General features: G+C 42.9%; 1 protein-coding gene across 2 annotated transcripts in view; it reads right to left on the bottom strand.

The window, feature by feature from the left end:
• The window catches only part of iffo2 (intermediate filament family orphan 2), an 88033-nt gene that overhangs the window by 23775 nt on the left and 38244 nt on the right, over positions 1–26014 (bottom strand). Inside the window, exons 2-5 of one of the 2 annotated variants that reach the window (XM_062965879.1) lie at positions 11691–11751; positions 8534–8629; positions 5226–5366; positions 2347–2489 (exon numbers count right to left, since the gene is read on the bottom strand). In XM_062965879.1, coding sequence (XP_062821949.1) covers positions 2347–2489; positions 5226–5366; positions 8534–8629; positions 11691–11751 — 441 coding nt within the window. The remainder of the gene's footprint in view (positions 1–2346; positions 2490–5225; positions 5367–8533; positions 8630–11690; positions 11752–26014) is intronic. The other variant, XM_062965880.1, reaches the window with a different exon arrangement.

The following is a 26014-nucleotide window of genomic DNA, read 5'->3' as shown; positions in this document are numbered from 1 at the left end:
TCTCACTTATCCAACACTCGCTTATCCAACGTTCTGGATTATCAAACACATTTTTGTAGTCAATGTTTTCAATATATCGTGATATTTTGGTGCTAAATTCATAAATGCAGTAATTACTACATAGCATTACTGCGTATTGAACTACATTTTCTGCCAAATTTGTTGTCTAACATGATGTTTTGGTGCTTCATTTGTAAAATCATAACCTAATTTGATGTTTAATAGGCTTTTCCTTAATCCCTCCTTATTATCCAACATATTTGCTTATCCAACATTCTGCCGGCCCGTTTATGTTGGATAAGTGAGACTCTACTGTAATAATAAAAATAGAGTAAAATAAATGTAATAGAAGCAACAATAATAGAGAAAAATAATAAATGTAATAGTACCAATAATAATAGAGAAAAATAATAAATGTATTACATATTCTCAAGTATAAGCTGACCCAAATCTAAGCCAACCAGGACCCTCACCTGAGTATAAGCCGAGGGAGGCTTTTTCAGTCTTAAAAAAGGGCTGAAAAACTAGGCTTATACTCGAGTATATACAGTATATTGTATAGACATGTCAAATTGATATTATAATGCAATACAATACCAATAATAATACATACAATATAATAATTATATTCTATGTATTACAGTAGAGTTTCACTTATCCAAGCTTCACTTATCCAATGTTCTGTATTATCCAACACAGTCTGCCTTTTAGTAGTCAATATTTTTGTAGTAAATGTTGCAATGTTTTGGTGCTAAATTTGTAAATACAGTAATTACTGAATAACATTATTGTGTATTGAACTGATTCTTCTGTCAATTTGTTGTAAAACGTGATGTTTTGGTGCTTAATTTGGAAAATCATAATGTAATTCTATGTTTAATAGGCTTTTTTCTCTCTTTATTACCCAACATTCTTGCTTATCCAATGTTTTGCCGGCCCGCTTATGTTGGATAAGTGAGACTCTACTGTACATGCAATATTACTGATAATATTGCAGTATTCCTCCATTGATTCAGCCCTGATTATGACAGTGAGTCTTGTAAGTTGTATATTTGTAACTTGAGGACTGCCTGTATCAACGTCGTGCCGAGAGGACATTAGACGGAAGCCTTTGCCACTTTGATGCCTTTGTTTCGGCTCAATCGGGCTTCCCAGCGTGGGCCAAATTTCCACACAAGAGATCCGGGTGCGAGGCGATGCCCCCGGCCACCCACTCTGCCCGCACAGAAACAGGAATTATCCAAAACAAGCAAATGACTCAACAAAGAAGTCCACTTGGCAGCAGGCCACTCAACACTTCCTGCCCGGGACCACGGCCAAAGGAAGCCGATGTTAGGGATTCCTCTTCTTCAGAAGAGGAAGAGGAGCAGGAATCTGAGGGTGAGTTGGATTCAGAGGAGGAGACTTTGCTAGTACCTTCATTTCAGGAGAGGCGAAAGGAAACAGAGCAGAGATGTGGTTCAGCTAGATTAGCTGCCAGAAATGCAGCTGAGTAATTAGGAACTGCCCTAGTAGCTATAAAGCAGAAGCAGGTGCAGACAGCTCTTGCTGGTAACAAATTGACTCTAATGCCTTCGCTCCCCTTGTGCCTGCTTCAAGTCTGCATCTGGATTTATTGCTGTTTCTTTGTCTGAAGTAAGACAGCTATTTGATTTGGGAGTTTATCAGAGACTAAAGACTGTGCTTGCCCTATGACTTCCTTGCTTCCTTTTGCATTATTCCACTGAGTAAGCTGTACTTTATGTTTTCATTTACAGGCGGACAAATGTCAGCGTGCTGGAAGAAGCAAAGACTACCAGCATTGAAGCGATGCTCCTACGCCATCAACTCCGCTGGACTGGCCACGTTGTCCGAATGCCCAAAGATCACCGTCTCCCAAAGCAGTTACTCTACTCCGCACCCAAGAACAGGAAACGTAATGTTGGTGGGCAGGAAAAGAGATTGAAAGATGGGCTTAAAGCCAACCTTAAAAACTGTGGCATAGACACTGAGAACTGGGAAGCCCTGGCCCTTGAGCGCTCTAACTGGAGGTCAGCTGTGACCAGCAGTGCTGCGGAGTTTGAAAAGGCACGAACGGAGGGCTTAAGGGAGCAACGTGCCAAGAGGAAGGCGTGACCGGGACCGCCTTCCACCTGGAAACCGATGTCCTCACTGCGGAAGGGAGAACATGCAGAGCAAGAAGAGGTCTCTTCAGCCCTCTACGGACACCCCCAAGGTGGAAGACAATCATCCTCGAACTATGAGGGATCGCCTAAGTAAGTAGTAAAGGCTGTTCTTGAAAGACAAAACAGGACAGCCGTGACCCCCCACCCCCGCCCCCCGTCTGCTTCTCCCCCAAAGACTCACAGCTGATTGAACATCCTCTTCATCTCGTCGGTGATGTTGAGCGAGGCGACTTCCTCGTCCGAGAAGCGGGCGTTGTCGGCGGCGTCCCGCTCTGAGAGGTCGTCGTCCGAGAGTAGCTTCCGCTCCTTCTTCTTGGAGGCCACCTTGGGGTCAGAACAAAGGGCGGTTAAGCAGGAAGGTTGGGTCGGAAAGGGTTTGGGGGAGGGAAGGGGGGGTCCCACCTGGGTTCGGAAAGCTACACACGTCACAAGGGCGGGAAATGGGGAAGCAAACCGGGGTGGCACAAACCAGCAAAAGCAAGCGTTGGGCGCTTTGAGGCTGGGAGATGTCGCCGGCAACATAGCCGGCCATGCGAAGGAAGGCTGGAAGGCTGAAGCAGGTGGGGCAACAAGTGGGAAAGGGGGGCCACCAGTTGGGTTCCCCTTCCCGGCCCAGAGAGAGGCCTCGGCCACGGAGTTCCCGTTTGAGAAGCCCAAAAAACTGGGGGGAAAGCTACTTGGAGAATCCAGATCAGAGGTCCCCCAAACTACGGCCCACGGGCCACATGCGGCCCATTGAAGCCATTTATCTGGCCTCCACAGCACAAAGGCAAAAGGGGGTTGGCCTAAATGGCCCAAGGGGTCTCTTCCAACCATCATCATCATCATCATCATCATCATCATTATTATTATTTTATTTAAAAATAATAATAATGAGGGTTGGGGGAGACCCCTTGGGCCATTATTATTATTATTATTATATTGTATGACACAGCAAACAAGATAGATATGCTGGATTTTGTTTCACAAAATCACAAGTCGAACACTTCCCAAGTGTCTACAACTGTGTGATGTATTATTATTATTATTACTATTATTATTTTATTATGACACAGCAAACTAGATAGATATGCTGGATTTCGTTTCACAAAACCACAAGTCGAACACTTCCCAAGTGTCTAGGACTGTGTGATGTATTATTATTATTATTATTATTATTATATTGTATGACACAGCAAACTAGATAGATATGCTGGATTTCGTTTCACAAAATCCCAAGTCGAACACTTCCCAAGTGTCTAGGACTGTGTGATGTATTATTATTATTATTATTATTATTATTATTATTATTATTATTATTATTATATTGTATGACACAGCAAACTAGATAGATATGCTGGATTTCGTTTCACAAAACCACAAGTCGAACACTTCCCAAGTGTCTAGGACTGTGTGATGTATTATTATTATTATTATTATTATTATTATTATTATTATTATTATTATATTGTATGACACAGCAAACTAGATAGATATGCTGGATTTCGTTTCACAAAACCACAAGTCGAACACTTCCCAAGTGTCTAGGACTGTGTGATGTATTTTCGGATGATGCGCGCAGATCCCAGTCGGGTGGCCTTTTGCAGTTGGCAGATCGTAATTTTGTCAATGTCTATTGTTTCCAAATGCCGGCTGAGATCTTTTGGCACGGCACCCAGTGTGCCTTATTATTATTATTATTATCATCATCATTATTGTGTGTTGTTGAAGACTTTCACAGCCGGAATCACTGGGTTGCTGTGAGTTTTCGGGCAGTATGGCCATATTCCAGAAGCATTTTCTCCTGACGTCTCACCCACATCTATGGCAGGCATCCTCAGAGGTGTGAGGTCTGTTGGAAACTAGACGAGGTTGGGAGAAAGAACTCTGGTGTGTTTGTTGCAACTGATTGGCATTGAATGGCCGTGCAGCTCCAAAGCCTGGCTGCTTCCTGCCTGAAGCTATCCTTTGTTGGGAGATGTTAGCTGGCCCTGATTCTTTCCGGTCTGGAATTTCCCTGCTTTCAGAGTGTTGTTCTTTATTTACTATCCTGATTTTAGATTTTTTTAAAAAAAAAAACCTGAAAGCCAGATTGTGTTCATTTTATGGTTTCCTCCTTTACTCCAAGCATGTGGACAATTTCAACAGAAAAGGAGAAATCCGTGAAAATGAACACAATCTGGCTCTTAAACTCCAAAATCAGAACAGTAAATAAAGAACAACTCTCTGAAAGCAGGGGAATTTCAGAAAGGAAACAATCAGGGGCAGCTAACACCTCCCGACAAAGGATTCCCCCAGGCAGGAAGCAGCCAGGCTTTGAATCTGCAAGGCTGTTCAATGCTAATCAACATTCACATTTGCCTCCAACAGACAAGGATTCTTTCTCCCACCCTGGAGATTGCACAGATATATAAACCTTCCTTGCTGAGTTTCTCCATATACAGTAGTCTCACTTATCCAAGCTAAACAGGCCGGCAGAAACTTGGATAAGTGAATATCTTGGATAATAAGGAAGGATTAAGGAAAAGCCTATTAAACATCCAATTAGGTTATGAGTTTACAAATTAAGCACCAAAACATGTTAAATTTGACAGAGAAAGCAATTCAATACGCAGTAATGTTATGTTGTAATTACTGTATTTACTAATATAGCACCAAAATATCACGATGTATTGAAAACATTGACTACAAAAACCTCTGAGGCTGCCTGCCATACATGTGGGTGAAATGTCAGGAGAGAATGCTTCTGGAATAATCCAGAACCTTGGATAAGTGAGACTCTACTATACTTCACATCTCTGAGGATGCCTGCCATAGATGTGGGCAAAACGTCAGAAGAGAACGCTTCTGGAACACGGCCAGACAGCCTGGAAAACTCACGGCAACCCATTATTGTTGTGTTTATTTATACCCTGTTTTTTTCTCCCCACAAGCGGCTTATATTATTCAAAAGAGTCGGCTAGTTAGACTCACACTCTGAAAGTGGAGATCCAAAAACCGTGCTTTCTCTTGCTTTCTCTTTCTATCTATTTCGTATTCGCTTTCCCTAACACGGGGCCGGACGGAGGGGGACCTCATCACCTGGAAGATCTTGGAAACGTCTTCGGAGTTGCGCTGCTGTGCGACATCGCACAGCTTGGCTGTGATATCGATTCGGCGGCAGATGTCCATGTCCACCTTCATGGCTTTCTCTTGGATCTTTGTGTCCAGGTCTGTCATGGGCTGCGGGAAGGACAGCAGGGGGTTATCGCCCATTCATACACTTGGAGAAGAGGAGGAGGAAGAAGAGGAAGAGGGGAAGGAGGAGAGATACCCGGCAGTATCCCCATCAAGGCTTTTGGGGGGCAGGCCCTCGCGTCGCTCAAAGGGATCGGGACGGAATGACTGCTCAAGAAACATCTGAATCTATACTATATTCTATCTCCATAAAAAAAGTGAAAACCTGTATGTCTGCTCATACAGACAGCCTCCACAAACAGCCTCCCGTTCCCAGTGCTCAGTAGCCACCAAGTCACTCTTTTCCACTGACATTTCAGTTACAGCGAGCGCCATGAACATGTATCCCAGCCCCTGCCAATGTCCTCCCCAAACACTACGTTCCACCACCCAAGGAATGCTTTCGTTTGGGGACCATTTCATCCTATATTTTGCTTTTTCCTCCACCACAGGCAAGCATCCCAGGGTTCTCCATTGCTGTGGAATTTGCATGGCCCCGCCCACTGCCCGTCCCTTTCAAATCTCTCTGTATAACAAACAGAGAAGAATTCAGCTGCAACTACACTTACTGGAGGAGTTTGGGGGATTGACGTTGTCGTTCACCCTGCATCAAGTCAGAGCCCTGTGACTCCTACTGGGGAATGTAGAGGAGTTGTAGTTCGCCTACACCCAGAACACTATGATGGGTCTGGACCCAACTTGCTATGCCTGATATGCCCAGATTTGAATACTGTTGGGTTTGGAGGGGAATTGGCCTGGACATTTGGGAGTAGTCAGTACTGGGATTTATAGTTCACTTGCAATCGAACCCCACCAATGATGGACCAGGATCAAACTCAGCACATAACCAATAGAACATATTGGACACGTTTGGGGAAAAGGGACTTATAGTTCACCTGCATCCAGAGAAACAATGACTCCCACCGACAATGGACCGGGACCAAACTTTGCAGAGAAGCCTCATGACCAACTGAATATATTGCAGGGGTTTGATTTTGGGAGTTGTAGTTCACCTGTAGCACTGAACCCAGACAACAACAGATCTGGGCCACACTTGGCACACAGACTCAACATAGCCTGCTGTGGATACTGACAGATGTTTTGGGACAATTGCCCCAGGAATATGGGAGTTGTAGTACTTCACCCCCATCCAGAGCACTGCAGCCGGGCAATGACCAGCCAACAACAGATCTGGACCACACTTGGGACACTGACCCAAGATGACATACCTGAATCTTAGCTACCTTTCTGAAAAGTAGGGGAAGAGTTTTCTGAGAAGCTACACACCTCATTTTTTATTACAAGCTAAAATACAAATTCTAGGAAATGGGATTTCACGTCGGAGTTCTCCTAAGTTGTTCCAAGTTTTCAATTATTATTACAGTTGATATATTATTCAGTTAACATGAAACCAATAAGAAATGCACCTGTATGCTGAATACATAAAGATTGTAAGTAAATCAACTATGCTAGCTTTTAACAAAGACTACTTATTTTTGGTCTCTTGAGAGCATGTTTGAAAGCAATATATTTTAAGGGAGAGTAGATATATTTTTGTGCAACTGAAATAACACTTCTAAAGATATACTATATTTATTTAATATTTATTAGCGACATTTATATCCCGCCCTTCTCACCCCAAATGAGACTCAGGACGGTTTACAAGTTATATATATATACAATATATTATATTATTTGTATAGCACAATATAAGCACTAATAATAATAATAATAATAAAACTTTATACCCCGCCACCATCTCCCCAGCGGGGACTCGGGGCAGCTAACATGGGGCCATGCCCAAAGCAATACAATATAATAAAATATAAAACAGCATATCATAACATAATTAAAAATAATACAATACATAATAATAAACACTATATAAGCATTATATATTATATCGTAACTATATGACCATATTGCAATATTATTCGTAATATTACATGTAATATAAATATACAATTATAATAGTGTATTATTATTATTATTATTATTATTATTATTATAGTGTATTATAGTGTATTATAGTGTATTATTATTATTGGAGCCTCCGGTGGCTCAGTGTGTTAAAGCGCTGAGCTGCTGAACTTGCAGACCAAAAGGTCCCAGGTTCAAATCCAGGGAGCAGAGTGAGCGCCCGCTGTTAGCTCCAGCTTCTGCCAACCTAGCAGTTCAAAAACATGCAAATGTGAGTAGATCAATAGGTACCGCTCAGGCGGGAAGGTAATGGCGTTCCATGCAGTCATGCCAGTAGCCACATGACCTTGGAGGTGTCTATGGACAACGCCGGCTCTTCGGCTTAGAAATAGAGATGAGCACCCACCCCCAGAGTGTGAGTAGATCAATAGGTACTGCTCCGATGGAAAGGTAACAGTGCTCCATGCAGTCATGACAGTGGCTACATGACCTTGGAGGTGTCTACGGACAACGCCGGCTCTTCAGCTTAGAAATTGAGATGAGCACCAACCCCCAGAGTCAGACATGACTGGACTTAATGTCAGGGGAAACCTTTACCTTTTATTATTATTATTACATTGTATTACATAATAATATTATTTTGTATATATTTCGTGCATTGGCATATCTTTGTTCCCAACCATTCAAAGAGATAACTAGGTATATCAGTCTAACAACTGAGAAACCTAATTTGCCCTGCATGAATACTAGTGGATATTTACCACTACTAGAAGATCATACTTTACAAAACGGTTACGACTGACAAGGTCAGGTTATGATTATTCCAAATAGTGTGATCTCCAAAAGGGTCAGACTTTGGAGATTCCTGGTCAATTCCATGTGAATCTACAAAATGCTGCCCCAAGGATGCTTTAAAGGGGGTGAGAAGGGCGGGATAGAAATGCTGTGATAAATAAACAAAGGCAAAGGACAAAATCCCCACCCGGAGTGGCCGTCTGCCGAGGGTATTTGTTCCGGGGGTGCAGCAAGGCTAGCTGGTGAGGAAAGCGTTGGGGATGGTGGAAAGCGGCCATTGAATGCATCGACACGGGAGCGGGAGGCAGGAGGGGATCGCCCCGATGCATTGGGTCGCTCTATGGGGCAGCCGCCAGACTTTCCACAAAGCAGCGCTCGCTGGCATCGTGACGTTTTCATTCAGGAAGCTGTGAAGATGGCTTTGAAAGACCACAATGGAAAACGTGTCGGGTACTTACGTCACTCATCAGGCCCTTGAAGACCACCAGCTCCGCTTTGAGCCTCTCGATCTTCTCGTTGAGCTCCTCCTGGAGGGCTTCAGCTTCCTGCGCTTCCTAAGGAGGAACGGGACAGGAAAAGGTTGGAAAGGGGCCGAAGGACCGGATCCAGATCCAGAAATGACAAATATATACGTTGGTCCTCACGTCAGCACAGACTCTGGCCTTTCCAAAGAGAGAAAAGCCCAAACGTCCAATGAAACTAAAGGGATTGTTGTGGTTCAGTCTGATGATGAAGGGGGATTTGGGGTTTTGCAGGCTGACCAAAGCAATGCCGAAGAGAGAAATTTCAAAGGTTCTGATGCTGGAAATGGTGAATTTTAGCGAGGAAACAGAAACTAATGGTAAGGGTGACCTTTCCCAGGAGTTTGAACATCAACAAGTTCCAGGTGTTTCGGGCAGTGACTCAGAGGAGTCTTCCTTAGATAGAGATACAAGGTTAAGATTAAAGGTTTGCCCCAGACACTCCCTTAGAATAGTTGGCAAACACATGGGAATTCAAGGGCAGAGAAATGCCCTTTTGGCTTGTAAACATGGGTAAATACAGGAGAAACAGAGAGAGATTTCAGACAAAGCAACGTTGATTTTTGGAAGCACGTCTCCTGCCATGAACTGGGAGTCAAGGCTCTTCTGGACTCTTGGACCAGTTCTTAAACACGCTTCTGGAATGAGCTTCGTGTATTCCAAGTAGACTGGAACGTACTTAGTCCTAATCTTTTTTTATACTGGTTTTAAAACCACTTCATTGGATGTGTTGCAATAGCAGATTCCCAGATTAGCTTAGTGTTTACACCTTATTTTATTTTTTTTGGTTATTTAATATTTAATGTTTATTTTACTTAAGTGATATTTGTCTTTACTGTTCTAATGTAGCACAAATCCTATGTAAAATCATACTACGTATTTTTGACATTAATATTGAAATCTGAAATATATACAGAAAGTCCTGGTCATGCCTGGAATCTGTGTTTTGGATTTTACGCTGAAGTTCATGTTGCCTTGTTTTCAGGACTAATTTCCTATATCAGAAACTTGGGACTTTTACCTATGGATTATAGCCTTTTGACTAGTCAGTCAACTGCATTTGCATTTACCTTCTTTACTGCTTTTTATTCAGAATTTGCTATCTTTTATCAATAAACTGTTTAAACCTAGCCTGCTATGGTGAAGTGTGTTAAGAGCTAGGTGAACCAGAGCTGAGGTGCAACAGGGGTGGCCAATGGTGGAGAATTAACTGGTCCTTCCTAGAGGGTCAGGCCAGAGGGTGGTTCTGGGGGACTTCTGTTTGAACCCCTGGCCGTTGACCTGTGGGGCTCCTTAGGGTTCTGTTTCGTCCCCCATGCTGCTTAACATAGACATGAAAACACTGGGAGAGGTCATCCTGAGTTTTGGATGACGGTGACACAGATATGCAGATGACACCCAACTCTACTAGTCCTTTCTACCTAAGGCCAAGGAAGCTGTCCTGACCCCAGTCTATTACCAGGCACAATTCAAAGGGCTGGTGATGACCCCTAAAGCCCTAGACTAGTGGTTCCCAACTTGTGGTCCATGGACCACCAGTGGTCCCCAAGAACTAAAATATGGTCCACAGCCCCACCGTTACGACACCATAACAACAAGAGCAACTGGTCTCGTGAAACCCTCTTACAGTGCCGAGGCAACGGGGATGTTGGGAGGGGAAAGGCTGACTAACAACAAAAGGAACGACAACAAGCCTCCTGACTGCTGCTTCTCCTCCTCCTCCCTACCCGAGTGGAGCTGTTCCATGTGGCACCCTGGTATCTTCATTTTGAGGCCTGTTCCTGGGGTTATTTGGGGTGCTGATTCAGAAAATTGCACTGGATAGACCACATCAGCTCTAGATTATTAAATACGGTTTTCTGTGGGTGAGCAGATGGTGACGACTGGATGGCATATGTTCTGTATCAGAAACGAGAGCTGATATGATCTATCCAATACCGTTTTCTGAATCAGCACCCCAAATAATCAAACTGAATCTAAAGTTGAACAAAAACTGATTCGTAACCCTTTTGTTGGAGAGTGGTCCCTGGCAGGCTAAAACCTTTTTATTCAGACAGGCCTTTAAAAACGAAGGTGTTGAAGATCAATTAAGGGGGGGCTGTGGTTTTTAACTCTGAATGTTCTTTAATGTTTTTATCTGGGATTTTTTTTAATACTGGTTATATTTATTCCTGTTTAATGATCATATATTTGTATGTTTTTAAAATAGTTATGCTGGTGCTTTTACGTTAAGCCACTTTGAGAGGAAAAAATGGGGTATAAATAAATAATAATAATAATAATAATAATAATAGATTTCTAGAAGATTCCAAAACTGACTGCGCAGGTGCGTAAAATACCATATGTGCAATTTCACAGGGACCACGATGGAGAATAATAATAATAATAATAATAATAATAATAATAATAATAGATTTCTAGAAGATTCCAAAACTGACTGCGCAGGTGCAGAAATACCATATGTGCAATTTCACAGGGACCACGATGGAAAATAATATTTTTTTTGAATGGTTATGTTTGTTTGTATCACTAGCATATATATATATATATATATATATATATATATATATATTCCCTCTTTTTCTTTCTTTTTCGAATCCCTCCCCCCCCCCACCTTGTCTTATATCGGTGTCATTTTATTTATATGTTGAAAGCATTAATAAAAATTATTACAAAAAAAAGAAAATAATAATAATAATAATAGATTTCTAGAAGATTCCAAAACTGACTGCGCAGGTGCAGAAATACCATATTTCTCCATATGTGCAATTTCACAGGGACCACGATGGAAAATAATAATAATAATAATATTTCTAGAAGATTCCAAATCTGACTGCGCCTCCATATGTGCAATTTCACAGGGACCATGATGGATAATAATAATAATAATAATAATAATAATAATAATAATAATAGATATCTAGAAGATTCCAAAATTGAACGCGCAGGTGTACGAAATATCATATGTGCAATTTCACAGGGACTACGATGGAAAATAATAATAATAATAATAATAATAATAATAATAATAATAATAACAATAGGCAATAACATTCGTAAGGGACACAGGCCTACAGGTGAGACTCCAGCCTACCTCTTGCAGCGTCTCCACCATTGACTCCAAACTCATCCGCTTGGCCAGCTCCTCCTCCCATCTAGAAAAACAGAACGAGAAGAATGACTACTCGTTGGCAGAGAAAGAGATTAGTAAAGGGGAAGTAGGAACAGATAGCTCAACCCAAATGGCTCTCAAAAGAGCTTCCCAGAAAAGTACCAAAGGTTTGCACAAAGCCAACCCATGTTTCCAGTAATTGAAAACTGTCACATGGGAGAACACACAGACCGATTTTTCTTTTCAAGAATGGGAGGGTTGCCGTTCAGTCACAGAGGTCGCTTTAAGGACTTTAATGTCCTCCACAAACACCATCCTGCCCACCACCGAAATGAAGGCTTTCATACAAGGACAATTCCATTCTAGATTATTTATGTTTCCTCCACCACAGACACCCCAGTGTTCCTTTCTCACTCCATAGGTTTGCATGACCCTGCCCACTGCATCTCCCATAACCCTTTCCTATTCTTTTCTATGGCATACAATAAACAGAGGAATTGATCAGTAACATACTGGGGTTTTGAGGGGACTGTGAGGTGAGCTCCCTTCCGTCAGCTCCAACTTGAGAGTTATAGTGGGAGTTATAGTTCCAGAGATCACAATGAGCGCCACCAGTGATACATCCAGAGCAAACTTGCCCAACAGAACAAACTTTAAGTATGGATAGAATTTCTTGGGGTTCACCTGGCATTATGTCAGTTTCAGTTAATCTACAACCTTATGCATTTTGTACAACTAAAACATTGACTTTTTCAAATAACCAGGGCAACACTGGGCACCCAAACTAGTAAAATAATAATAAACATACAAACAAATCAAACTTAAATCACACAATAATTAAAGCATATAAACACATAAACAAATTAATAAAATTCAGAAGGGCATCACCAATGATCTGACACCTCACATGCCTTTTGCCCCCAAATGATACAACTCAGGCTTATTATTTATTAGCGACATTTATATCCCGCCCTTCTCACCCCGACTATATTGCATTATTATTAGTAAAATTGCATGTAATATATACAACTATAATAGTGAATTATAATTATTATTACATTGTATTACATCATAATATTATTATTAATATTACATCTATCTATCTATCTATATACAGTAGAGTCTCACTTATCCAACGTTCTGGATTATCCAACACATTTTTGTAGTCAATGTTTTCAATACATCGTGATATTTTGGTGCTAAATTCGTAAATACAGTAATTACTACGTAGCATTACTGCATATTGAACTACTTTTTCTGTCAAATTTGTTGTATAACACAATGTTTTGGTGCTTAATTTGTAAAATCATAACCTAATTTGATGTTTAATAGGCTTTTCCTTAATCCCTCTTTATTATCCAACATATTCGCTTATCCAACATTCTGCCGGTCTGTTTACGTTGGATAAGTGAGACTCTACTGTATATAAAAGGGTAATGGAATCATGGCACCAGACAAAACAACAAAACTAAAGGCCCCCCAACCTAGAAAATTGACAACACAACCACTCATTCACGTCTCTATGTTCTTACAAACAAACTACTCATCCCTAACCTCCATGGGGCCAAAAAAAACCCCAAAACCGGAATGCACCCCTTTGTGACCCACCTTGATTGACACTAAACAGCCTTGCAGCTTCAAAGCCAGGCTGCCTCCTAGGCCACAGCAAAAAACAAAAACAAAAAAAACACCACTTCAGTGTGAATTTTAAACCATTGTGTAAAAGGGGCCTCATATAATCCTGTTCCAGGCAAATCATATAACTTTATCAATATAATGTGTAATAATTACTGTGCTCTAATAACAATACACAACAATATAATCTCTAAAATCAGGACACTAAATAAACAACAACACTCAGAACACAGGGGAATTCCACACAGGACACAACCAGGCCCAGCTAACACCTCCCAACAAAGGATTCCCTCACGCAGGAAGCAGCCAGGCTTGGAAGCTACAAGACCATTCAATGCTAAACAACTTAAATAATCACACCCAGCTAACACGTCCCAGTAAAGGATTCTTCCAAGTACTAACCAGGCAGACCTTGAAGCTGCAGGCCTATTCAATGCTAATCAAGGAGATCCATGGCAACACCTGCCTCAACCAGACAACAGTTCTTTCTACCACACTGCACGTTCTTCCACACATATCTCAACCCCTTTGTGGCCCACCTTGGTTAACACTGAACAGCCTTGCAGCTTCAAAGCCAGACTTTGCAAACCACGAGGTTACTCCATCTCATTCAGACTGGCCTAGCAAGGATACCCTGTGTAGAAAACGGCCAGGCTTTCAAGCAGCGAGGCTATTCACTACAATTCCAATTGGCCACAGCAACGCGTGGCAGGGCACAGCTAGTATACAATATATTATAATATTAGTATAGAATAATGTTATTATATATTACTATATATAGGCTTGTTTGATAAAGGGAAATCCAGCAAAGCTGTGGCTAAATAACATTGTCATGTAATTCGGAATCTGCCCGACCGAGCCTGCTTTTGGAGAGTATTTGGGAGCTATGAATGTCAATTCAACCCAATTCGAAAAGGAGTCGAACGGTTCCAGTTGCTGGAAACAAAACGCCCTGCCAAACTTTCCAGTTTCCAACAAAATCGGGAGCTGCATATATTCCCCATCCAACCCAAAACAACCGCTTCCAAAACAACAGAAAACACATTACGAACCCGGCTGCAGGCTTTTATGGGACTTTTTTGCTGCCTGGAGATCTTTTGCAAGGAACTGCAGACTTGAGCAGAAAAGGGTCCAAGGAGAGATTATTTTGGGTCGTGCTTTTAATCGGCAGCCTTTTACGGGACCTGGAATCCATCCGAGGCAGCCCACGTTTTTAGACTTCAACTCGGGTGACCCTCCTTAGCCGAGGTTGGAGGCCAAAGAGGTATTTATATGCCTGCAGACTCCCGCCTTAGGATTTGGAGAAATACAGGCAAAATACAACTTGTTGTTTTCTTTTACTCTTCACCAAAACAAAGGCATAAACAAGAACAGGAAACGTGATAATACTGGAACCAAGAACTTAAAATTAATTATGTAGCCAAAAATGTAGTGCTTATGTTCTCAAACTTGTAAGATTGAACTCTGTATTTTGCTTCCTCAAACTCAAGGATATTTTACAGTTGCAATACATTGCTTTCACTTGCTGTGAGCTGAATGCTCTACGGTGCTTTCGCTCACTGTGAGCTGAATGCTCTACAATTGCTTTTGCTCGCTGTGAGCTGAATGCTCTACAATTGCTTTTGCTCGCTGTGAGCTGAATGCTCTATGGTGCTTTCGCTCGCTGTGAGCTGAATGCTCTACGGTGCTTTCGCTCGCTGTGAGCTGAATGCTCTACAATTGCTTTGGCTCGCTGTGAACTGAATGCTCTACAATTGCTTTTGCTCGCTGTGAGCTGAATGCTCTACGGTGCTTTCATTCGCTGTGAACTGAATGCTCTACAATTGCTTTTGCTCGCTGTGAGCTGAATGCTCTACGGTGCTTTCGTTCGCTGTGAACTGAATGCTCTACAATTGCTTTTGCTCGCTGTGAGCTGAATGCTCTACGGTGCTTTCGCTCGCTGTGAGCTGAATGCTCTACGGTGCTTTCGCTCGCTGTGAGCTGAATGCTCTACAATTGCTTTTGCTCGCTGTGAGCTGAATGCTCTACGGTGCTTTCGTTCGCTGTGAGCTGAATGCTCTACGTTGCTTTCGCTTGCTGTGAGCTGAATGCTCGATGTTGCTTTCGCTTGCTGTGAGCTGAATGCTCGATGTTGCTTTCGCTTGCTGTGAGCTGAATGCTCTACGTTGCTTTCACTTGCTGTGGGCTGAATTGAATGCTAAGTATTTTTTTCATACTTTTAAATACTCTGCTGTTTTGGAGGAATTTTGCTAACATGGAGAAGAACATGGAGACTGCTTCTCCGGGGAGAGAAAGAGCTCTCCAATCCTCAGGTTGAGACACAGTCCAATCCAAGGCCCTTCCGTTCACGTGGCTCATGAGGATGTGAACCTGGGTCCCGCAAACGCCAACGCAACCCTCAAAGAGAGGTGCCGCACCTTCTCCTGCAGCCCAAGGCAAGGCCAGAGGGAGGACGGCAAGCCTCACAAGAAGCTTTTGTCAAAACACGAGTCATTCTGAGCGAGTGCCAAATAAGAGAACATAACACAGCAAAGCCGTTGTACTGTCAAAGGCTTTCACGGCCGGAATCACTGGGGTGTTCTGTGGTTTCCGGGCTGTATGGCTTTCCTGTTGTTTTTCATGAATTCTCCCATTAGAAAATACATAAGTATGTGGGTGAACTATAATTCCCAAAAACCATGGGTCAATTCTGCACAAACCAGACCTGTAGGCACAGCTAGCCATCTTGGATATGCGTGCCATATTTGGTCCAGATCCATCATCTGCTGCGTTCAGTGTTCTCTGAATACAGGTAAACTATAACTCCCTGATGCCAATGTCGATCACCCCCAAACCTCGCCAGTATTCACAGTTGGCCATGTTGGGTCTGTATGCCAAGTTTGGTCCAGATCCATCATGGCTGGTTTCAGTGTTCTCTGAATACGAGTGAACTATAACTCCCAGATTTCAAAGTCAATCACCCAAGTCTACCAGTATACAAAGTTAGTCATGTTGGGTCTGTGTGTCAGGTTTGGTCAAGATCCGTCACCTGCTGGTAGAAGGGTTTGGATTGCATGGCCATCTGTCGGGAGGGATTGGATGGTGCCTTAGTGGTAGAAGGGTTTGGATTGCATGGTCATCTGTCGGGAGGGATTGGATGGTGCCTTAGTGGTGGAAGGGTTTGGATTGCATGGTCATCTGTCGGGAGGGATTAGATGGTGCCTTAGTGGTGGAAGGGTTTGGATTGCATGGTCATCTGTCGGGAGGGATTGGATGGTGCCTTCCTTACTGCATGGCCATCTGTCGGGAGGGATTGGATGGTGCCTTAGTGGTAGAAGGGTTTGGATTGCATGGCCATTTGTTAGGAGGGATTGGATGGTGCCTTAGTGGTAGAAGGGTTTGGATTGCATGGCCATTTGTTAGGAGGGATTGGATGGTGCCTTAGTGGTAGAAGGGTTTGGATTGCATGGCCATTTGTTAGGAGGGATTGGATGGTGCCTTCCTTACTACATGGCCATCTGTTGGGAGGGATTGGATGGTGCCTTAGTAGCAGAAGGGTTTGGATTGCATGGCCATCTGTCGGGAGGGATTGGATGGTGCCTTAGTGGTAGAAGGGTTTGGATTGCATGGTCATCTGTCGGGAGGGATTGGATGGTGCCTTCCTTACTACATGGCCATCTGTTGGGAGGGATTGGATGGTGCCTTAGTGGTAGAAGGGTTTGGATTGCATGGCCATTTGTTAGGAGGGATTGGATGGTGCCTTAGTGGTAGAAGGGTTTGGATTGCATGGCCATTTGTTAGGAGGGATTGGATGGTGCCTTCCTTACTACATGGCCATCTGTTGGGAGGGATTGGATGGTGCCTTAGTGGTAGAAGGGTTTGGATTGCATGGTCATCTGTCGGGAGGGATTGGATGGTGCCTTAGTGGTAGAAGGGTTTGGATTGCATGGCCATCTGTCGGGAGGGATTGGATGGTGCCTTCCTTACTGCATGGCCATCTGTTGGGAGGGATTGGATGGTGCCTTCCTTACTACATGGCCATCTGTTGGGAGGGATTGGATGGTGCCTTAGTAGCAGAAGGGTTTGGATTGCATGGTCATCTGTCGGGAGGGATTGGATGGTGCCTTCCTTACTGCATGGCCATCTGTCGGGAGGGATTGGATGGTGCCTTAGTGGTAGAAGGGTTTGGATGCATGGCCATTTGTTAGGAGGGATTGGATGGTGCCTTAGTGGTAGAAGGGTTTGGATTGCATGGTCATCTGTCGGGAGGGATTGGATGGTGCCTTCCTTACTGCATGGCCATCTGTCGGGAGGGATTGGATGGTGCCTTAGTGGTAGAAGGGTTTGGATTGCATGGCCATCTGTCGGGAGGGATTGGATGGTGCCTTAGTGGTAGAAGGGTTTGGATTGCATGGTCATCTGTCGGGAGGGATTGGATGGTGCCTTAGTGGTAGAAGGGTTTGGATTGCATGGTCATCTGTCGGGAGGGATTGGATGGTGCCTTCCTTACTGCATGGCCATCTGTCGGGAGGGATTGGATGGTGCCTTAGTGGTAGAAGGGTTTGGATGCATGGCCATTTGTTAGGAGGGATTGGATGGTGCCTTAGTGGTAGAAGGGTTTGGATTGCATGGCCATTTGTTAGGAGGGATTGGATGGTGCCTTCCTTACTGCATGGCCATCTGTCGGGAGTGATTAGATGGTGCCTTAGTGGTAGAAGGGTTTGGATTGCATGGCCATCTGTCGGGAGGGATTGGATGGTGCCTTAGTGGTAGAAGGGTTTGGATTGCATGGTCATCTGTCGGGAGGGATTGGATGGTGCCTTCCTTACTGCATGGCCATCTGTCGGGAGGGAATGGATGGTGCCTTAGTGGTAGAAGGGTTTGGATTGCATGGCCATCTGTCGGGAGGGATTGGATGGTGCCTTAGTGGTAGAAGGGTTTGGATTGCATGGTCATCTGTCGGGAGGGATTGGATGGTGCCTTAGTGGTAGAAGGGTTTGGATTGCATGGTCATCTGTCGGGAGGGATTGGATGGTGCCTTCCTTACTGCATGGCCATCTGTCGGGAGGGATTGGATGGTGCCTTAGTGGTAGAAGGGTTTGGATGCATGGCCATTTGTTAGGAGGGATTGGATGGTGCCTTAGTGGTAGAAGGGTTTGGATTGCATGGCCATTTGTTAGGAGGGATTGGATGGTGCCTTCCTTACTGCATGGCCATCTGTCGGGAGTGATTAGATGGTGCCTTAGTGGTAGAAGGGTTTGGATTGCATGGCCATCTGTCGGGAGGGATTGGATGGTGCCTTAGTGGTAGAAGGGTTTGGATTGCATGGTCATCTGTCGGGAGGGATTGGATGGTGCCTTCCTTACTGCATGGCCATCTGTCGGGAGGGATTGGATGGTGCCTTAGTGGTAGAAGGGTTTGGATTGCATGGCCATTTGTTAGGAGGGATTGGATGGTGCCTTAGTGGTAGAAGGGTTTGGATTGCATGGCCATTTGTTAGGAGGGATTGGATGGTGCCTTCCTTACTACATGGCCATCTGTTGGGAGGGATTGGATGGTGCCTTAGTAGCAGAAGGGTTTGGATTGCATGGCCATCTGTCGGGAGGGATTGGATGGTGCCTTAGTGGTAGAAGGGTTTGGATTGCATGGTCATCTGTCGGGAGGGATTGGATGGTGCCTTCCTTACTGCATGGCCATCTGTCGGGAGGGATTGGATGGTGCCTTAGTGGTAGAAGGGTTTGGATTGCATGGCCATTTGTTAGGAGGGATTGGATGGTGCCTTAGTGGTAGAAGGGTTTGGATTGCATGGCCATCTGTCAGGAGGGATTGGATGGTGCCTTTCTTAATGACAGAAGGGGATTGAACTGGATGGCCATCTGTTGGGAGGGATTGGACGATTTCAAGGTCAATCACCCCAAAGTCTACCAGTGTACAAAGTTGGCAGTGTAGGATCTGTGTGCCAGGTTTGGTTCAGATCTGTCATTGGTGGGATTCAGAGGGCTCACGGAATACAGGTGAACTATAACTCCCAGAGCTAAAGGTCAATCACCCACAAAGTCCATCAGTATTCCCAGATGGCCATGTTGAATCTGTGTCCCATTAGATGGGTTCAGTTGCTGTGTGCCACAGAAAAGAAAAGAAAGGGTTCAGGGAGAGGCAGTGGGCGGGATCATGCAAATTCCACACCAATGGAGAGAGAAAGGAACCCTGGGATGTGGCGCTCACTATAACCTGCAATGTTAGTGGTGGGAGGGCTTTGGTGGCTCCTCAATACTGTGGATTAAAGCTGTTTGTGGAGGCGGGAGGCTGTCTTTGAAAGCGGACACCCATGCCACATACACACATATACATTTTCACTTTTATTATATGGGTCCCCAAACTAAGGCCCGGGGGCCAGATGCGGCCCTCCGAGGTCATTTACCTGGCCCCCGCGCTCAGTTTTATAATATAATATATTGTATATACATATAATATTGATAATAATATTATAATGTAATACAATATAACACTAATAATAACATATAATATTAATTATATATTCTATATTACATATAATAATATTACTAATAATATTACGGTATAGTGATATAGTTCAATATAGTAATATATACTGCTAATATTGTGCTATGTTAATAATATAATATATTGTATGTACATATAATATTGATAATAATATTATAATGTAATACAATATAACACTAATAATAACATATAATATTAATTATATATTCTATATTACATATAATAATATTACTAATAATATTACGGTATAGTGGTATAGTTCAATATAGTAATATATACTGCTAATATTGTGCTATGTTAATAATATAATATATTGTATGTACATATAATATTGATAATAATATTATAATGTAATACAATATAACACTAATAATAACATATAATATTAATTATATATTCTATATTACATATAATAATATTACTAATAATATTACGGTATAGTGGTATAGTTCAATATAGTAATATATACTGCTAATATTGTGCTATGTTAATAATATAATATATTGTATGTACATATAATATTGATAATAATATTATAATGTAATACAATATAACACTAATAATAACATATAATATTAATTATATATTCTATATTACATATAATAATATTACTAATAATATTACGGTATAGTGGTATAGTTCAATATAGTAATATATACTGCTAATATTGTGCTATGTTAATAATATAATATATTGTATGTACATATAATGTTGATAATAATATTATAATGTAATACAATATAACACTAATAATAACATATAATATTAATTATATATTCTATATTACATATAATAATATTACTAATAATATTACGGTATAGTGGTATAGTTCAATATAGTAATATATACTGCTAATATTGTGCTATGTTAATAATATAATATATTGAATGTACATATAATTTGTAAGCCACTCTGAGTCCCCTTTGGGGTGAGAAGGGTGTGATACAAATGTAGTAAATTAATGCAGTAAATAAAGAAATAAATAAATAAATTTTAGACTTAGGCTCACCCAAAGTCTGAAATGACTTGAAGGCACACAACAACAACAACAACAACAACAGTCCTAATTAACTTGACTATCTCATTGGCCAGAAGCAGGATCAAACTGCCATAGATGTGGGTGAAACGTCAGGAGAGCATGCTTCTGGAACAGGGCCAGACAGCAAGAAAAACTCACAGCAACCCAGTGATTCCAGCCAGGAAGGCCTTTGACAACAAATCCGATTTATTTCTATGTATATTTATAGCAGCTCTGGATCGCCTCCCAGCCCACAAAGGTTCCCAAGGCGACAAACAAATAACAGCAAATAAAATGAGAAGCAAATAAGGAATAAAACAAGACGGAAGAAGAGGAACCATATAAAGGGAGGTGACGATGCCTGTGTTTAATTCGTCGGCATCCTTGGCCAAGAGGGCTGCTGCCAAGGGTGTGAGACGTCCTATAGCAACGCTTGACTTTGAAACAGCCGGGAGAGAGATGCTGAGGCAGCGGTTTGGCCACGGCGGCGGCACCGTCTTCCTTCCCAAACTCCTGGCACAAAAGGAAGAGGGAAAAGGCGCATTTGTACCCTCCTCCGCCTTGCTGCGGCAGACAGCTGCTTCCCTTCCCCAGCCTTGGGGCTTTTCTTGGCTCAGACCTCCATCCCCACCAAGGCACAGAAAACGCTGCCAACGCAGGCTTAACAGACAGGAAAAGGAAAAAGCCATTCGCGGCAGAGTGGCCGACCTCTGGGACTGCACTATGTCACACGATTTCGGTTCCTGGGTTACACATGCCATTTCCTAATTGGTTCCATCATAAAAACATGGGAAAAATCAAAACTCATTGAAATGGTTAAGCCGTTTTTAAACATACTTTCCAAACAGCCAGGTATCTAAAGACAGAAATGCCTAAACACCTCAGGAGGGTATTGACCAGAGCCCGTTTTGAGCAGCTGGATACGATGGTCAAACACGGAAGGTTTAATCAAGTTCCAGACAACGAACGGTTTTGTATTTGTGGAGCATCAGAGGTGGAGGATATCGCACATGTTTTGTTCAGCTGTGAATTGTATAAGAAAGAGAGACACCAATGCCTCGGACCATACATTATTCACAAAACACACTGGGACCCACATATTAAAATTTCATTTTTGTTGGCCGGCCAGAATCCTAAAATAACACACAAAACAGCCCTTTTCCTCTTCAAAGCCACACAACTGAGAATTGCATATCTGGAATCCATTGGGGTAAACTGTGCAGGTGATGCAGATATTTGACCTGAACGGGGTCTTGTTAACAGCTTGTTTATTTTAACTTCTTTTTTTACCGCGGGTTGTATGTTGTATGTATGTCTATGTGTTAAATGTTTTGATACGGCCGATGGGCTAATCAATAAAACGTGATTTGATTTGGTTCCATCATAAAAACATGGGAAAACATGCGATTTCCTGCTTCTTAGCGGGGGGTTGGACTAGATGGCCCTTGAGGTCTCTTCCAACTCTACTATTCTATGATTCTATGATTCTATGATTCTATGAAAAATAAAAACTGCCAAAACTTTTGTTTCTGCGGGAGGGACACCCTGCCACAGCACATTTCGGGGCCGGGCCGTGGCACAGCTGGTTAGTAGCCAGCTGCAATAGATCACTACCCTGTTTCCCTGAAAATAAGTGTCTTATTTTAATTTTTGCTCCCAAAGATGTGCTAGGTCTTATTTTCATATTATTCCACAAAGAAGAATTCACATTTATGGTTGAATTTTTAAAAAATGAAAATTTATTATCTACTGTACAGTAGTTGTCATCACAAACCACCATAACCAAACTGTGAATCCTTTCAAGAATTTCTATATTATATTTTATTGCTATACTGTTTTTAAATTACTGTTTTAAATTTCTGTTTGTATGTAAATTTATGTTGTTGTTGGGCTTGTCCCTGTGTAAGCTGCCCTAAGTCCCTTCTGGGAGATGGAGGTGGGATACAAGAATAAAGTTATGATTATATTATTATTATTTCTTGTTACTACCTTTATTTCCAAGTACAACAATTGATGGTATGTACATTTACCGATCCTGCATGCTTCCAAACAAAAACTTTACTAGGTCTTACTTTCAGGGGAGGCCTTATATTTAGCAATTCAGCAAAACCTCTACTAGGTCTTATTTTCTGGGGATGTCTTATTTTCAGGGAAACAGGGTACTGACTGAAAGGTCATGAGTTCGAAGCCAGTTCAGGTTGGATTGAGCACCTGACCATTCAATAGCCTAGCTCGTTGTTGACTTAAGCAACCTGAAAGACAGTTGCATCTGTCAAGCAGGAAATTTAGGGACCGCTTATACGGGGAGGCTAATTTAACTTATTTACGTCACCATAAAAATGTCCTACAGAGTACGGAGGAATGAAGAAGTAGGGTTGTTGTATGTTTTCCGGGCTGAATGGCCATGCCTGCCATATGAGGATGCCTGCCATAGATGTCAGCAAAACGTCAGGAGAGAATGCTTCTAGGACATGGCCATATATACCTCACAACCTCCAAGGATGCCTGCCATAGATGTGGGCAAAACGTCAGGAGAGAATGCTTCTGGGACATGGCCATATAGAACTCACAACCTCTGAGGATGCCTGCCATAGATGTGGACGAAACGTCAGGAGAGAATACTTCTGGAACATGGCCATATAGAACTCACAACTTCCGAGGATGCCTGCCATAGATGTGGACGAAACGTCAGGAGAGAATACTTCTGGAACATGGCCATATAGAACTCACAACTTCCGAGGATGCCTGCCATAGATGTGGACGAAACGTCAGGAGAGAATACTTCTGGAACATGGCCATATAGAACTCACAACTTCCGAGGATGCCTGCCATAGATGTGGACGAAACGTCAGGAGAGAATACTTCTGGAACATGGCCATATAGAACTCACAACTTCCGAGGATGCCTGCCATAGATGTGGACGAAACGTCAGGAGAGAATACTTCTGGAACATGGCCATATAGAACTCACAACTTCCGAGGATGCCTGCCATAGATGTGGACGAAACGTCAGGAGAGAATACTTCTGGAACATGGCCATATAGAACTCACAACTTCCGAGGATGCCTGCCATAGATGTGGACGAAACGTCAGGAGAGAATACTTCTGGAACATGGCTATATAGAACTCACAACTTCCGAGGATGCCTGCCATAGATGTGGACGAAACGTCAGGAGAGAATACTTCTGGAACATGGCCATATAGATCTCACAAACTCTGAGGATGCCTGCCATAGATGTGGGTGAAACGTCAGGAGAGAATACTTCTGGAACATAGCCATATACACCTCACAACCTCTGAGGATGCCTGCCACAGATTTGGGCAAAACGTCAGGAGAGAATGCTTCTGGAACATGGCCATATATATCACAACCTCAGAGGATGCCTGCCATAGATGTGGGCGAAACGTCAGGAGAGAATGCTTCTGGAAAACACACACAGCCCTGCCATTCCGGCCATGAAAGCCTTCGACAACACATTGTTCCAAAGTGTTTTGGTGACCTGCTCATTGTTATAGTTACGGGAGACGGACGGGCCGAGGCAAGCGATCCCATGCATTCCAAGCCTCTTCCGTCACGGCAGACCCGGGCTACCTTCAATGGCATGAGTCTTCTCCTAAAACTGCTGCGAAGGAGGAAAGGAAGGCAGGGCATCTGTGCAGACGCTTCCCAGAAGTGACACAACGGTTACACGTCGAGGCAACAAAAGCAAGAGGATTGATGGAAGCCCTGGTTGAGTCAGAGGCTGAACTCTCTCCTGAGAAACATACCAAGGGAGAGCTGCCTCCCAGAGAAAGCCCAGCACATTTCTGAGCCTGTGTGTCACTGTTTACCTGGATCTGGATGATCCCTAAACCTTCCCTGCCCTTCCCACTAGTCTTGAGCCACCCTTTGTTTGACGAGACGGTGACAGGAGCAGATTCCCATGTCGGGTGGGGACACCCTGCCTTTGGCAATCCCAATGGCTTAATGGTTTTTTTGTTTATTGAGCAGGTGAGTCCTATGGCTACTCCAGGAAAGGCCATGTCAAGCTGCGTTTTTCCTTATTACAAATCACAATGACCCACCGCAAAATGTTGCAAAGCATCCTTGTCTCAAACAGGGAATACCTGGTTATTCAAGCAAGACAGAAATATGGAAGGACACCCGGAATTGACACAATGGGTTACATGTTTGATGTTGTGTCTGTGATTGCCATCAGTTTTATAGTTGCAATGTTTTTTCTATTGTTATATATTGTCGTTTGATATTTGGGCTGTGACACAGCTGGTTAGTAGCCAGCTGCAATAAATCATTACTGACCAAGAGGCCATGAGTTCGAACCAGCGACATCAATGATCCAAACCTTTTTCTTTTCCACAACCGTGATGTCTGGTGTGTTGTGTTCCAGAACTTTGTCAGTCTGGATTCGGAAGTCCCACAGGATCTTTGCGTGCTCATTTTCCGATACTTTTGCAGGTTTGTGATCCCACCAGTTCTTTGCTGCTGGGAGGTGGGACTTGAGGCATAAGTTCCAATGGATCATTTGGGCCACATAGTTGTGCCTCTGTTTGTAGTCTGTCTGTGCGATTTTCTTACAGCAGCTGAGGATATGATCCATGGTTTTGTCGGTTTCCTTGCACAGTCTGCATTTTGGGTCATCAGCTGATTTTTCGATCTTGGCCTGAATTGCCTTTGTCCTGATGTCTTGCTCCTGGGCTGCAAGGATCAGGCCTTCTGTCTCCTTCTTCAGGGTCCCATTCGTGAGCCAGAGCCAGGTCTTCTCCTTATTATTATTATTATTATTATTATTATTATTATTATTATTAATGGCCTTTGTCCTGATGGCTTGCTCCTGGGCTGCAAGGATCAGGCCTTCTGTCTCCTTCTTCAGGGTCCCATTTGTGAGCCAGAGCCAGGTCTTCTATTATTATTATTATTATTATTATTATTATTATTATTAATTGCCTTTGTCCTGATGTCTTGCTCCTGGGCTGCAAGGATCAGGCCTTCTGTCTCCTCCTTCAGGGTCCCATTCGTGAGCCAGAGCCAGGTCTTCTATTATTATTATTATTATTATTATTAATTGCCTTTGTCCTGATGTCTTGCTCCTGGGCTGCAAGGATCAGGCCTTCTGTCTCCTTCTTCAGGGTCCCATTCGTGAGCCAGAGCCAGG

This window comes from Anolis carolinensis, unplaced genomic scaffold (assembly GCF_035594765.1).
Source record: "Anolis carolinensis isolate JA03-04 unplaced genomic scaffold, rAnoCar3.1.pri scaffold_15, whole genome shotgun sequence".
Lineage (NCBI taxonomy): Eukaryota > Metazoa > Chordata > Lepidosauria > Squamata > Dactyloidae > Anolis > Anolis carolinensis.
This window is presented reverse-complemented; position numbering and strand designations above follow the sequence as displayed.